Consider the following 16,688-nt stretch of genomic DNA (forward strand, 5'->3'; position numbering starts at 1 on the left):
ATGTTTCAAAATAAATCCCATAGCTATGAGTAAGTCAGATCCAGGGATCTGTTCTGTTGTTCTGTATACTCAAGTGGTCCACTGCTTCACTGCCAACATTAATGTAGTTTTTTTTTTAATCAAGTAAGCTTTTACTCCTGTTTCAGAAAAGACATCAAAATTCACCTTTTATCATTCACCATCTGTATGAAAAATTTTGTGACTTCAAATCTGCTAATTGGGTGTTTAATAACAAAATCTTTCCATCCACCAAAATAAAGTTCATGGGGACACAATGCAAACATCAACAGATACTTAGCTCTTTTCAGTGTTTATTTGTCTTTGTTACAGCACCCAAGTATCTCTATCCACCTCTAATACTACCTATTCCTATCCCCTTTCAGGTGCTTGATTTCTTTTCTTGATTCTGGTCTTTTACTCCCCACTTCCCCAGTACTAACCCAAGCCACCTCTGCCACACAGCTTTAATCACAGGCTTCACACCATCATACTTACCAACCCTAAGCCCTCACCTCCAATGTGCTATTGCTCTTTGAACCTGGGATCATTGTTTCTCCAGCTACAACTCATACATCTCATACTCTTCCTATTATGTACATAGCATAGCAATAATAAGGGTTTGATTTCACTTACAATGGTTTTTCATGTACCTTTTCACTCAGTTACTGTGGGAACACATGCTTCCATATTTTCTTGCTTAGCCAGCCAACCAGATAGAAAACTTAGTCTTCTTTGCATTGCAAGAAAACCATGTAACTTCTGTTATGATTCCCCAACTGTACTTCTGCTAACTTCACATGTACAAGCTTTCAGTAACTTACAAATATCTATATTAGATTAAAAGAGATTAAAACTAGTATGTATCACTTCAGTTTTGCTGATTCATTTTCAGATATGAAAATGCACATTTTCCATTTCTTTTTAAATCAAATTGTACTTCAATACAATTATATCATCACCCTTACCTCCCACAGTAAGTCAACAAATCTCAAAAAAAAACCCAAACAAACAAACAAACAAACAAACCCCAAAAGACCATACCAAACCAAAACTGAGGTTTTCAAAAAGCATTTTGGGAGGTCACAAAATTTAAAGTTCCATTATTCCATTCCTTTGCTATGATTTTATTGCTTGCAGATCTCATTTGAACCCCAGTTACACTGCAACAGAAGGAAAACAAAACAATACCAAACTTACCCCTCTGAAATTCCAGCCCTTGGTAGAAGGAAACAAGGAAAAATTGTTTTGTTGCTGTTGTTTCGGCCTGCAAGATGGAACAAAGGAATGTGTTTAAATCTTCAGCAGTCCAATTTTCCATATCAATAACAGAGTGACAAAAGAAAAACCACAGGCTTCAAGAACCTTACATTTCCTTGGCTGTACTTCTGACAGGTTTCTCTCTTCAGTTTAGTTAAATGTTTCAATTCAGATTGAGAGCTAAGGGACATGGCAGCCTTACAAGCCTTCAGAGACACAAACCCACTTTATGTCTGACAAGAACTTAACACTCCTACTGATGTTCAACAAGCAGAGACAACCTTGACCTGAACAGTGCAGGTCTTTGAAGCTGCAATTATGTTACATGATGCAAGATGGTGCAGTCCACCAGCTGTAATAGATGGGGACACTAAAGAGCCTTTAATCCTAACAGTGAAGCTATGAGAAGCACCAGTGTAAAGCAAGGTAGCCATACCTTGTGTGATGCTAACAACTAGAAGCTGACCTCTGTTTTTACTCCTTCCAAAACCTTTCTCCTACCCTGTAATTACCACTGCACAATTATTTCTGAAAAGTAACCATAACATTCTTTGCTTCACTCCTAATTAGTCCTTTCACCAGTAAGATCTTAAATTACTTTACAAAGGTAGGCAAACATTTCTGAGATTTGACACATGAAGTCAGATCAAAGCCTGTCTGACTGTTGAAGTTGACCAAAGCAACAGTTTGGCAGCAGGATCTAAGTGCTGAGCATACTGCAACTCCAACCATGCAATTATACAGATTACAGAAGCAATCACAAATAGTAACAGAAATACAAAGACTTGGTTAAAAAATAGCAAATTCAATGGTTGTCTGTCAAAACTCAGCACCCAACAATAACCAGACAGATGTTTTGGAGTCAAAGCACTGGACTTAGACATGAACGATCTGGGAGCTGTTCCTGCTGCTTACAGTTCCCAAAAACTCCAACATACTACACACTTTCCTTTTTGTGGAGTCAAAGCAGCAATAGTTTTCTCTTTTTTCTCTCTTCTCCATTTTGGTGTAAAATATTTGATGTAGGGACATGTTTCTTATGTGCATTAAAACACACCATAGAGTCATGATCGCAATAGATATTTTCAGATGCCAACATAATGCAAATAATAAACTGTAATAATGACAACTAAGGCATTTTTATAACATCAAAGGTTGAAAGCTAAATCTTCTCAGTTTTTTGCTCTACCAGCTGGCCAACCCAGAACTAATATCAATATTAGAAAAACAATGATGATGTTACTAAAAAGCACAAGGTAGCACACAACACAGACTTTAGCATTAATGACTGTCCCACTAATTCTCCTACCACTTCTTTCCAAGTTAACACATTACAAAACTGAATTTCTAACCCAAAAGCCTCACTGGAACTGAAACAAGAAAAATGTGATAGACAACAGCAAGTTACATAGAAAATTATTGTTCTAACAGTGCTTTCCATCCTATTTGCTCATGGATCATATTGCACTAGAACCAGAGTCAGATTTTCCAGAAACTACCATGAGCTTTCTACAGCTGTGCTCCTTACCCAGTTCTCAGAACAACCTCATGTTTAAGCTTTCATTTCCACAGTTTGTCCTGTGATATTTTCATGCTGTTCATGCATTCATTTTCCCAATTTATTAAGAATTACACTAGTTCCATTTTAATTAAGCTGAATATAGAGCAAACAAAAGACATTTCAACTTCAGTATAGCATGATTTATGATAGTTTTGACAAGTTACAAGGGAAATAAAATCTTCATTAAAAATCTCTCTCCTCACAATCATTCTATAACAAGAACCAAGAACTCTGCAATAAGCAGTGTCTGCATCATTCATCTACACTAAAATCAAGGCCATCTGCTAGAAGTTGTCTGATGACAAACCATTTGTTATCATCAATCTAACTTTCCCATTCACTGAAAGCATCACAGACTACACAACAGCCAGTATTCACTGAGAGCAGACAATATTAAATCTACATTTTGACAGTTTTCACAATAGGTATCCTCACTCCTTATCTGATCAGTCAAGAACATTACTTCATTTTGCTGAGAATGAACGTATCTATTGCTCACAAGGTATGCTATCTCCTTTCTTTAAAAACACTACAACAGTACTAAAAAGAACTTTAATCATAGCAACCTAATAAAACAAGGCAGTTTTACAAAAGGGAGTCCATTAAAAAGGCAGGGAAATGTATCAAAGTCACTGTATGTTCCTCCATGACTTACTGGCCTGATCTGTTACAGAGTGTAAGGAAATTTTTCACAAACTGTTTTTTCACCCAATATGAGCAGTTGCTCTTCTAATGAGCAGAAATCTGGCTGAAGCATTACACTCATTTACCACCCTATAGGCTACCTTAAATAACCTCTTCAAAATGTTCCACTTTTATGCATCTGGTTAGAGACCCTACTCAGGACAAGCATTTTACTGTGGCATAACTGAAACACGGGCAACAAAACTTCTACCATAGTAGTTAAACAAAGAATGGAGTATTAAGAAGTGAAAGAAGTCAGGAATTCATCAACTTCTCAGTAACAAAACTTTTCATGGGAAGGAGTTTCAATATTCAAATCAAGTCTGACAGAAAAGCTTCAGCTTTTTTCAAACCATCTTTCCTTGTTCCTAGAACTTTTTATTTGGAAATTTAATGGAGGCCCTGAATCAAAGTATAAAGCAAAACTGATATATGGATACAAGTCATAAAGTCAAACTCCACAATTTTTCGATTAACAAAGGCATTTTCACTTTTAATACTTTCATTTGCATTATTAGTGGATTGCACACTGCAGAAATCAAAATAAAATAGTGATTTCACCTCCAGTTCATCTTAATTTCTATCTGCACAGTAATTCCTATTAAGTGGCACACAAATGTAATATCGACTGTCCACCACTATACTTAGAAAACCTTTTGCTCCTCATTTAACAAAGTAATCTTCATAATCCTGTTATTCAACATGTTTTTTGTAGATCCTGAAAAGAAATAACAGTGCCCTTTCAATACTGATTACTTTAGTTTCCCTTGTTTGATATAACTCAATAGGACTTTTTCACTGTGGCCATAAGTTCCCTGAGCTCTACATGTCTTACACCATGACAGTAAAGCTGCCAAATCAAGCCCTAAGATGCTTTCAAGTTTAAAAGTTTATTCATATCATAAACACCCTTTGTTCTGAATGAAAGTGCAACAAATACAAATAAGGCAATTGTATGCACAAAGGCCAGTTTACATGTACAAGGAGAACTACATTTAACAACAAACAGCTTCAAGAAGTATTGCATCTCCTGACATCAGGATACTCTGTTTAATACAAACACGCACTAAATTATTTCTACAAAATTCAGAAGAGTTTTCAAAGGCAATTTATAAATAGACATTGAAGTCAACAAATACTGACTTCTACCATGTGACTTTTGTGATCTTGATCTTCACTGCACAGTGATGTCAGAGGGCTATGAAACAGTTTTATCTTCAAGAATTACATAAACCCATTTACATAACCAATAGCACTGTTATTAAAAGCTAAGTTGTAATTTCTGAATAGAAGATTTTGTATGACATAATTGGCATTGACAGCTTCTTTGCAGTACTTAAATTTGAAGTCTGCATAAACCTTTACATCTGAATTTTTTAATACCCTTCATTGCTCTGAGGGGTGACACTGTAGCAATATATCCAATGGTTGTATGGACCCTGAAAACAAACACTCCTTTCATAATATCTGGATTTTTATATAGCAGAATTACTTCCTATTAAGGAAAAAAACACCACACATTCCCTGCTTCTATCATTTCTGAAGGGATATTTAACCTGAGATGCAAATGGAAAATGTTTTCAGTTGTTAGTTATTATTCACAGCTGGGCTCCTGTGGGAACATTTTCTGCATCAATGTTGCCATAGTAATTACTATAGAAACCCCTGAATGCAAAGGAGTAAAACCTCTTGAAACTATTGTATCATTAAAGCTCCATTTTAAAAAATCAGCTACTTACCTCTTCTACCATTCACATGTTATGTTTTCTAGTCTCTTCCATTATAAATACACTAGATAGATTAAGTTTAGTTGTATATGAAACTTTAAAATTTATCCACCATTATTTATGAAACCATAAGGAATATCCAGTAACACATGTGAGACAAATCTTTAACATAAGTTTGCCAGAGATTATTTGCTTTTGAAGAAATAAACATTTTTGGGCTATTTTCTCTTGCATGTATTGACATATGCCATTCCTATCACACATAAGCTAGTACAGTATTATTTCTTTCCCCAAGAAAATATTCCATGATTTGTAACATCTTCACAATATATGGTAGAAGATTCACTCAGACACACAGAAACTATGAGTTTTAAACTCTTAAGTCACTGGATTTTGTTAGGCTGCTAAACATTAACAGTTGCTCAATTGCAGGGAAGTCATTGTGCCCCTGACCTCTGCAATGGTTAGGCCACACCTTGAGTACTGTGTCCAGTTTAGGGCCCCTCAGTTTAAGAAGGACATTGAGACACTTGACTATGTCCAGAGAAGGCAATGAGGCTGGTGAGAGGCCTTGAGCACAAGCCCTACAAGGACAGGCTGAGGGAGCTGGGATTGTTTAGTCTGGAGAAGGGGAGGCTCAGGGGACACCTTATTGCTCTCTACAAATACCTGAAACGAGGTTGTAGACAGGTGGGCGTTGCTCTCTTTTCCCAGGCAACCAGCACCAGAACAAGGGGACACAGTCTCGAACTGCGCCAGGGGAAGTCTAGGCTTGCGGTGAGGAGAAAGTTCTTCACTGAGAGAGTTGTTAGCCATTGGAATGTGCTGCCCAGGGAAGCAGTGGAGTCACCATCCCTGGAGGTGGTCAAGGGGGGATTGGATGTGGCACTTGGTGCCATGGTCTAGTCTTGAGGTCAGTGGTGACAGGTTGGACTTGATGATCTTTGAGGTCTCTTGCAACCTTGGTGATTCTGTGATTCATCCTGCATTTTCGTTTTATTTGTTTGTTTCAAGATATTTACCACACCACTATGTTTCCTCTGAAACTTTTTTTAATGTCATCTCTTCAAATTAGGGTATGCTTACCTTTGCTCTTACTCCTGCTGATAGCAAATGTATTTGGCTTTCAAATAGGTATATTAATTAGGGTTTTGAAACAGACATACCCTGCACTATTTCACAGTAAAAACTTAACAGCTTGTTAATTACAAGACCAAGTGAACAGACTTTCAATCTGAATACAGAAAGCACTAGAACACGAGGACAATATTCCTATTTACTACAGCAGCTGAAGAGAGTCATAAACTACAAGGAAAGAAATTAAACACATGTTGATTTGATCAATGATGAAGCAAAGTTATTTATTGTTTCCTTTATGGCCACTGATACCAGAACTACTGTTAATAGCCAGACTGACACACATAAGATAAATGGTCCTACTTCTTTTGAGTATGTGAAATAGGTTTCTGAAGCCAAGCTGTTGGATTTTTTTCCCCAATCTTTTATACTATATCTCCTGATTAATAAAATTACACCTTGGTTTTGGTACAGTACTTTTTATTTCTGAATGTATCAAAAATGCTGTTCCATGAAAAAAAGCTTACTTCATCCAATTCTCTCCTGTCACAGACAGGTAACACGAACTAGCCAAAGGGATATTCCAGACCACAGAACATCATGCTTAAAATATAAACTGGGGAGAGTTGGTTGGGAAGAAGTGGATTGCTGCTCAGGGACTTGCTAAGCATCAACCAGTGGGTGGTGAGCAATTGCCTTGTACATCACTTGTCTTTCTTGGGGTTTATTTATCATTTTTTTTGCTATCTTCCTTTTCATTCCAGTTATTACATTTTATTCCAATTATTTAACTGTTCATATCACAACACCTGACTTCTACTTTTCTGATACTCTTTCCCATCCCATTTTGGGCAGGCAGAGGAGAAATGAGCAAGCAGCTGTGTGGTGCTCAGTTGCTGACTGGGGTCTAATAGCCCTAATAGGGGCATCTTTTGCATTAAACACATTAACAGTTTAACAATGCTTCAAGATTTATTGACAGTGTTATTTGTCTAATAGCCCTATAGGCAGATCTTCAACCATGACAACTTCAAACTGAGAAAGACTACATATGCAGCAATGTGGCAAGTCGATTGCTTGGAAGAGTGGCACTGCAATGAGGAACACTGGATAGGCTAAGCCTATCCAGTCTGATGCTCAGTATGGGCTCTTTGTTAAGGGTAAAGATTAATGATAAGGAACCACTTTCTCACTCCTAAGAGAATAAGGTGGCATCAACATGAAGTGAAGCAGCAGCCAGGTCCTGTGCACAGCACATGACTTACTGATCTCAATCAGAATGTAAAGAACAGAGGTACAGCACAAAGTACACATGATATCAGCAGAGGTATCATCTTGCTGCAAGCAGACACCACGTCTTAGCTCCCACACGTTCACCCCAGCAGACTCTGCAAGGGGCAGAGCTGATGAAGATTGGTTTCCTGTGGAGCAGGCCCTGTGGTTCATCCTGTATCTCAGCACACTCTGTCTCTCATTATCTCTCTTACACCCTTGCCATGAAAAGGCTGTGTGGTTAGCTCAGAGCAGCTCATCTGCTGGTACGCTCCTGACAAAAGAATATAAAATGGCAATGCTCTGGCAGCCTTCCTCACAGCTGTGGCATTAAATCAGGTCTCACCTCCACCCAAACACAGTTACATTAAAAAACCAGTTTATTTGCTCTGATAATTTTTGTATCTTTTTTAAAATGAAACTGGGCAATGGGTTGAAGTTACCGGCAAGGCACAGCACAGTTATATGCCATTTCCTGAGGAAACTAGGCTTGCTTTAAACCACATATGTACATCTTTCTGCAAAACTGACTTTTCTACATACCTTGAAAAGCAAAGTAAACAGTTTCATAACTTCCAGCTCCCACTCTCCCATATGTACTACTGACAAAGAGAAAAGTTGGGGAGGGGGTTTTTTGGTTGGTTGGTTAAACTCAAAATATGTGCTAACTTTTTTGTTCAAGTTAATCTATGGAAAGGGGATTCTTTATCATAATAAATTTATCATAATAAATTAACTATTTAGGGGAAAAGAAGTGCAAAATTAACTCCAGTATTTTAAAGCTGTCTCTAAGCTGATCAAAACAATTACATCTTTCCTCTAGCAGAATGTAAATAGAGTTGCAGTAAACTTGTAAAAATGAATTCTACCATGAGGAAAAGCCTCAGCAAACAAAAATTCATTCTGTAGTTCATAAGACAGTTAACCAATTGCTAGATAATATTAAGGCATTAAATTACTGTAGAAGGCATCTACTGTAAGCATGCTCTGGTATCAGGAGTGCAAATCTTCACACACCAGATTATAATATCCCATAGGCAGTAACACATACCAAAGTGGGTGTTTCGACACCTTTACAACAGCTTCACATGAAAACCTCTCCATTGTTACAGAAATCTCTAAATACAAGAAGTCACTGTGTAAGAAACCGAAGTTCTAGGTATTTGAATTTGAAATAAATATGGATATGTTGACTAACTGGGCTTGTTTTCCTACAAGTTATCACTGGCAACCAAGAGAATTCATGTGCTGTGTCAAAATTTCCACTTCAGGAAGTTTGTAACAAAGCAGGACAATAGACGTCCATACTGATCCCACATTTTGCTCTGTAGCAGCAAAGTTTTGAGTACCTGAGCAATTCCTAAACTAATATATTAGGCTGAGAAAAAGCATTAGCAGTTTACTCAGAGGAAATACTGCTGCTTGTTTCACCAGACTACTAGCTATCCCCTCATCCATTCACCTAGCAGATGCAAAATCCTAGATCAGCTGTGGTATCATGATGGATGAGACAGTTCCTGAGACAACAAATAACACGGCAAAAGAGATAGTCACAGATTCCTTGCTGAGCTAAAAAAAAAAAAAAAACAACATTTGGACCACTGATTAAAAAAGCTTGAGCTGAAATGAGCAAGGAAGTAATACTTCCTTTAATAAAGACACCAGAGATTCAGAATCCAAAACAAGTTTTTGCCAGTTCTGGAGTCCTTTAGCAACCATCCTACATACCCTTTGTGACAATTATGTATTTCTGTAGGTAAAACTCAGTTGCTGAAAGGCTTGAGGAAAGACTATGATAGGAGAAAAACAAAATTACATGCTGTCTGTACTGTTTACAAGAAAAAACAAACAGAATGAGCATTCATGGGCAGCGTTCCTCATGGAGGTAGGGCCAGCTGCTTCAAGTTGCCACATTAACAGGGGAATACAAGGAACCACTATCCTATTTATGACCACACAGTTACTGTACATGCTTTGTGTAAACTGCAGTGTACAGAGTAAGGGGACATTTCAGAGCTGTCTTGTTGTAAATGGGCTATTTAGAAGCTATAAAAGAGACCTCAGACTGACAGAAGAAAACTACATAAAGCACACCTACAGACACTGCTGGTCAAAAACTTTCAGTCCCACATGCACAGCATACATACAGACTACGAGCAAAACCATACAGAAATAACCTTCAAAGAGGAAAAGAAGAAATGGTTCTGGTGCTAAAAAACCCCACCATCCTTTCACTTCCTTGATACGATACTAAAAAACTACCATGAAACCAATATAAAGTTTGGTAGACATTCCCCACTATTTTCTGATTTGTTGTGGAGTGCCCCCATCTCATCACAGCACAGTGGAGCAAGGTAAGAGTTCCCTAGGCCAGTTGTTTGTTCAGGAAAAAGGGGCTGAAGGAAGAATAAAACAAAAAGACCTTTAAGAAATTTAATGGATGAGACAGAGGGGCTGCTACACAGTAAGGTAATGAAATTGCAGCAATAAAATTGTTGTAACAGTATACTAAAGGGACCTCTATTTATTAAAATGTGAGTGTCTTTAGTGTCTTTTTTTTTAATTAAAGAAAAATCTGGTCACATACGATTTGCACTGAAATCTGTGGAATAGAAACACATTTTATAGTTTTCAAAACAGCCCTGTCTTTATCTTACTGTACTGTACAGAGAGGGGAGACACCAAGAAAGAAAAATCAAGAGCTTCTCCTATATGATAAATTAGTCCTTGAAACAAAACCTTGTGCACACTCAGAAGTACAATAGTAACTGAATTCACTTTTTAAAATGAAGGCATAAGGAACTGGACAGCTAATAAAACATGGTTAGCTTCTGCCCCTCACCACTGAGTGCAAAACACGACAGAGAGACAATACAGCAGGAAACAGAGTACCTATATTCCTGCTGATAGATCAGGTTACTTTTTCTGATTTTTAATTTATGCTTCTTACAATGATATTGAAGCTTCAAGTCAGAAAAAAAGCCAAAAACATATGGTCATAATATTAACAAATAGAAGTGGCTGTTCTGAAACATTTAGAGGTGTTTTTCAACACTTTTCAGTGCACTTGTTTTAGCTAAGTATTCTTATTGGGTTTCCATTCATAGTGACCCTAAAAGGAGCTATTACTGTTAGCCCTGGTTTTCCTTTCCACATCAGAAGAAACAAATCTACACATGTAGCTGGGAAATTTCCCTGTGCAGTTTCAGGGCAATGTAACAGCACCTCAGGACAGAAAAGCTATCTTTCCTGAGAGGTTTGCAGGTGACCAAATCTTTTCAACTTGAATGCTGAAAACATTTGTATGTTCAAGTTATCTTCTCTTACAACATTATCTATACAAATTTGCAAAGACCGCAGGAGTATGCAATTAATTTAACCAATTCACATAATCCCCAGCCTGCCCCCTCTCCCCCACAAGGAAAGACCGAGTTAAAAATCAGCCTTTTGTTTCTGTCCTTTTGTTTTCAAATACTACAATGTTTACATGTTCCCATAGAAACACTGCTGGTTTTCCTTAAAAACTAATCACCAGCTCCCTCTACAGTCAGAGAGTTAACTAGAAATATATAATCATATGTCATTTGTTGAGGAAAAAACCCGTTTGTTTCTTGTTATTAGTATTAGGGTATTCACCAGAAGCTCAACTGTACTGCACATTAAACAAGTGTAGAAAACAGTGACAGACTGTTTATAACAACAGATACTGGAGTCTTAGTGGAAAGGAATCATGAACATGGACAAGAATCTGTGAAAGAGAAGCAGAGTAAGCATACAGGAAACAGATGGTTGGCAATGGTGTGTCACTGGGATTTTCTTTTATGCATTAAAACAAAAAAAATGTCACAGACACATTTCAAAGAGGCAGGAGCATGTAGTCCCACTCAGAGAATCAAGATGTTTCAAAGGGGCTTGCAAAAATGTATACTGCTCTACATTTTATATGTATTTACTTACTTTATTGCAGTCTACTCGGAGGGCTTTCAGTTTGCTTAACATTAGAGTTGTTTAGGGTGTTTAAGGTAAGAGTTCCTGCTTTTTCTTAATCAGTCTAAAAGTAAAACATACTCTACCTACAATGGAATGCAACAAAGCCTGGCTTGCTCCACTGAACACAGGTGCCTTTACTGAACAGTGAAAGGTAAAAGGTAACTGGCAGAAAGACTCTGAAGTCATGTTAACCAAGCAGAGAAGATTTTGTTAGAGCTCTTCAGACAGATATTGCTTAAAAACAAACCCAAAACTGGTTCCTAGGTACAGATAATAAACAAATAAGCAAACAAAACAAAACAAAGTCACTAAACAGCTGAAGAGACCATGGCAACTAGATTTAAATCAGTATCAGCATTTACCTTTGTGGACAATCTTTTCCACTCCAGTTAAAGAAGCAACAGAAAATCACCATGCTAAAAAGGTGACAGTGACAATGTAGCTATAATGAAGTCTGTAGGATACACAACTGCTACAAAAATCTGGACAATTTTAACTACTATGGAAATTATGTGTTTTGAAACACACTGGCAGACTTAACTGAAGTGGCAAGAAGCTCCACACAATGAGTATAGGTCCCTGGAGAGCTAATTGTTGCTCATGCATTTATAACAGTTAATGGAGATGGTGCTAATTAGCAGTAAAAGCATACAAAAGAAAGAAGTCTACTTCATATGAACTCCGTAAGTACTACCAGAATAATCTGTTTAATATCATACCTTACAGCCTCTCTAAACAGAAACAGGAAAATCTCACCTGGCTCCTCTGTTAACTTGCTCAATGTATGCTTGCTCAGATGTCATAATACCATACACAGTACATAAAGATCAAACCCATGTGAGGGAGATCTTTAGAGCATTTTTCCTACAAATGCACAGTATGTGCATCAAATACAGTGATGTGCTAAACCAGTTCTAAAGGTACAGTTTGAGGGATGACTTTTGGGCATACTGAGTAGCCCACTGACTGACAGTTGAAGCTCTACTACTACATCATGTAAGGTTTTCTGTATATATTAAATGCTTATTGTTTATGATTCAAGTGTCATAACTGTATATTTCATTTAACTACAGTTAAACATTTTTGGTAGAGAAACAGAAATAAAGGGAATTAAGACAACCTAAAAATGTCACAACTCTTACTGCTGTGTATTTGCTATTGTCACAAGTTAAAACATTACAGTAAAAAAAACACATTACAGTATCGCCAAGGTTGGAAGAGACTTCGAGGATCATCAAGTCCAACCTGTCACCACAGACCCCATGACTAGACCATGGCACCAAGTGCCACGTCCAATCTCCTCTTGAACACCTCCAGGGATGGTGACTTCACCACCTCCCTGGGCAGCACATTCCAATGACAAATGACTCGCTTGGTGAAGAACTTTCTCCTCACCTCCAGCCTAAACTTCCCCTGGCACAGCTTGAGACTATGTCCCCTTGTTCTGGTGCTGGTTGCTGGGGAGAAGAGACCAACCTCCACCTGTCTACAATCTCCTTTCAGGTAGTTGTAGAGGGCAATAAGGTCACCCCTGAGCCTCCTCTTCTCCAGGCTAAACAACCTCAGCTCCCTCAGCCTCTCCTCATAGGGCTGAGCTCAAGGCCTCTCACCAGCCTTGTTGCCCTTCTCTGGACACTTTCAAGTGTCTCAATGTCCTTCTTAAACTGAGGGGCCCAGAACTGGACACAGGACTCAAGGTGCAGCCTAACCGAAGCAGAGTACAGGGGCACAATGACTTCCCTGCTCCTGCTGGCCACACTGTTCCTGATGCAGGCCAGGATGCCATTGGCCCTCTTGGCCACCTGGGCACACTGATGGCTCATGTTTAGGCAGCTGTCCATCAGCATCCCCAGGTCCCTCTCCGTTTGGGAGCTCTCCAGCCACTCTGACCCCAGCCTGTAGCTCTGCATGGGGTTGCCGTGGCCAAAGTGCAGCACCCGGCACTTGGACTTGCTGAATGCCATCCTGTTGGACTCCGCCCATTTATTTAGTTATTTTTACCATGACTGTTATAGACTGCGAAAGAGCAAAGGAAATGTTTTCCTTTACTCTGCTTGTTAACATGCTTCATACTTTGCAAATAGAACTTTTTACCATCTCAGCACTTCTTGTGTTCTGGGGTTTTTTTAAATTAAGATATAGAGAAGGGAAAGTAAATGTAGCAAGATGCAGTACAGCTGAATGAGAAGATGAGGCTCTAGAGCACATAAAAAATTGCTACAGATGAATGACATGTTGCATCCTTGGTCTAAACTATGCAAATGCATTTATTCTATGTTTGCAAGATTGCACCAAGGTTCTCATCTGCTATAATCATACCTTTAACTTGCAAATGATCAAAATATGAGTTAGAGATGCTGGGGCCTCCTTCCATTAATTATTTACATTGGTGATCCAAGCCAAATCATCATGCCTATGTTATTGACCACTGTTCCAGCACGCACTTCTCTCATCCACAGGGGGGAAAAGATAAGAATTAAAAATCTTAACAAGCCAAAATGAGAAAAACTGGCTCTTAAGACAAAGCTATACAGATTCAGCTTCTCAGTGCCAGTACTTACTGTTCTAGCCAAAAGAATGACTGCCACAGAAAGTTCAAAGCTACATTCATTTTTATTAACTATCTTTTCTAGATTTCACCAATATGCCCTGTCAGAAATAAAGAAAAAAAGATACTTTTAATGACAGGTGGACTGATACATTTTTATACTCCTTTCCTACATCAAAGTAAAAAAAGAAAAAGTTTTAAAATATTCTTCATCTCTTAAAAAAAACTGTATTTCATTCCCCCTACACACTCTTTGTGAACATTCCATTTACTTGTACGTCAGAGTACAAAAGCCATGGCACCAGCCTGTTCACTAAGACACATTTATAAACAAAATACCACTTAGGGCTGCCTAAAGATGGCATTACCTTTTACTTGGATAAAAACTTCTTGACATGGAATTGGACCCAATTAGGTATTTCAGAAATGTTTCCTCTAACTCCCTACACTAACAGCTATAATAAGAGCCACACGTAACAGTGAAAAGGCAGGTAGAATACACAGACATAATCAAGCACATAACAGAGGTCTCCAGAGATGGACAGGACAGGACAGGTTGGAAGAGACCTTCAAGATCAGTGCATCCAACTTATCATCCAAGACCACCCAACCAACTAAACCACACAACCAAGCACCCTGTCAAGTCTCCTCCTGAATACTTCCAATGATGGTGACTCCACCACCTCCTTGGGCAGCCCATTCCAATGGGCAATCACTCCCTCTGTGTAGAACTTCTTCCTAACCTCTAGCCTAAACCTCCCCTGGCGTATCCTGAGACTGTGTCCTCTTGTTCTAGTACTGGTTGCCTGGGAGAAGAGACCAACCTCTGCCTGTCTACAACCCCCCTTCAGGTAGTTGTAGAGAGCAAGAACGTCACCCCTGAGTCTCCTCCTCTCCAGGCTAAGCAACCCCAGCTCCCTCAGCCTCTCCTCATAGGGCTTGTATTCCAAGCCCCTCACCAACTTTGTTGCCCTTCTCTGGACACGCTCCAGCAAGTCAACCTCCTTCCTAAACTGAGGAGCCCAGAACTGGACACAGTACTCGAGGTGCGGCCTAACCAGTGCAGTGTACAGGGGCAAAATGACCTCGCTGTAATACTAATAGGCATTACTTGAAGGATGACCTAAAGACAAGATAATCACATGCACAAAATGTAGATGACACCTTTATCCAGGAATCTAGGGAGTGATCTTCCCTCACCAAAACCAGAAATTAAAGCCCCTGGAAAAAAAAAGACACCAAATACTGCCTACAAGCCTCAGTCTTAACGTGGTAAAATGGCTTTTGAAACAAGCCATCAGTAACTCTCAGCACTGCTCAGATCTCATTGTGCAGTCCCTAAAGAAAGAAACAGAGTGGGAAGGGGAAAGGAGAATAAGCAGAAATCAGAGGGACACCAGTTAGTTCAATACCCAGAGCAACCTGTTCCTCTGTCAGACAAAACAGCCTTTCGCAACTTCGGATCAAGCCTGCCATCTTGTGGGATCCAGCTTCTAGCCTGCATGTAAACAACGCTTTTCTTTCTTTCTTAAGACAGCAATCAGGATTATTTTTATTTTTTTTTATCCCATGCAGGATGAGGAAATGTAATCCATACTGAGTTTCATAAGACATGATGATTAAACATGTGTTTAAACTTGTATTTGCCTCTGGGACACATTTTCCTCAGCTACAAAGGCTATTTCATGTGTGGATGAGACAAGTCAGCAGTTGGCAACTGCTCCCGCTTTAACCATTTCAGCACATTCTCATCTCTCACTGTTGCTGGGTGTGCTAGAGAAGCTGATGTGAGTCATCCTCTCCAGGTTCTAAATAGCTCTCCCGGACCTTCATCCACCTCCTTTAAAGGACCAGCTCTAAGGCCAGAAATCCCAATGCACATGATTCCTTTGTAACAATTTTCAATGCTACTGCTCCTTTATATGGGCAGAGGAGTACAGCACATTAAGTAGTGACCTTAGGTAAGACTGAGGTGGGGGTTTGGTGATTCAGTTTGGGGTTATTTTTAATCTATTTTGTAAATATTTATCAACTGCATTAAAACAGTCATAACTGTTAGCTTATGCTAACTATCCTGAATAGTCTTCAGATTTCCAAGAAGAGTATTTCCTGTCTGCAACAATTCAAGGCTTCTTGCAAATAAGATCAACTTCATCTAGTTATTTAAAGTGCTAATCTGCAAATGATGGGACTTCCTTTCTACAAACACTGTAACCTTGTATTCTCCAAACGTGTTTGTGCCTTCTGTAATCACAAACATCTGCAGTTTAACTGCACTTGACTAGAACCATTTTAATTCAGTTCTTCAGGATGACTCATTTCTACTGATTGAACCAGTATATAGGAGAAACGGGGAAAGTTGTTAAACTTGTTTCTCTTCTCTCTAATCCCAGACACATAATTCTTCCTTCATCAGTTAGCAGCTGGCAAAAGCTGCAGGAGAATTATGATGATTTATGTCACAAAATCTTACTTCCCACACAAGTGAGGAGCCAGCTTGAATACTTGTCTGTCTTTGAGCTACAGTATGCAGCAATCTAGCTACCCTATTCTCATCCTCATTAAGGAAGAA

The 16,688-nt window shown here is 38.8% G+C and overlaps 1 protein-coding gene across 2 annotated transcripts in view; it reads right to left on the minus strand.

The window, feature by feature from the left end:
- Positions 1–16,688, minus strand: part of ARHGEF3 (Rho guanine nucleotide exchange factor 3) — a 115,353-nt gene that overhangs the window by 77,420 nt on the left and 21,245 nt on the right. For both annotated transcript variants that reach the window (XM_068163683.1, XM_068163684.1), the window contains one exon: positions 1,198–1,264. In XM_068163683.1, coding sequence (XP_068019784.1) covers positions 1,198–1,264 — 67 coding nt within the window. The remainder of the gene's footprint in view (positions 1–1,197; positions 1,265–16,688) is intronic.

This window comes from Melanerpes formicivorus, unplaced genomic scaffold (genome assembly GCF_026170545.1).
Source record: "Melanerpes formicivorus ecotype bairdi unplaced genomic scaffold, bMelFor1.0.p_v2 SCAF_74, whole genome shotgun sequence".
Lineage (NCBI taxonomy): Eukaryota > Metazoa > Chordata > Aves > Piciformes > Picidae > Melanerpes > Melanerpes formicivorus.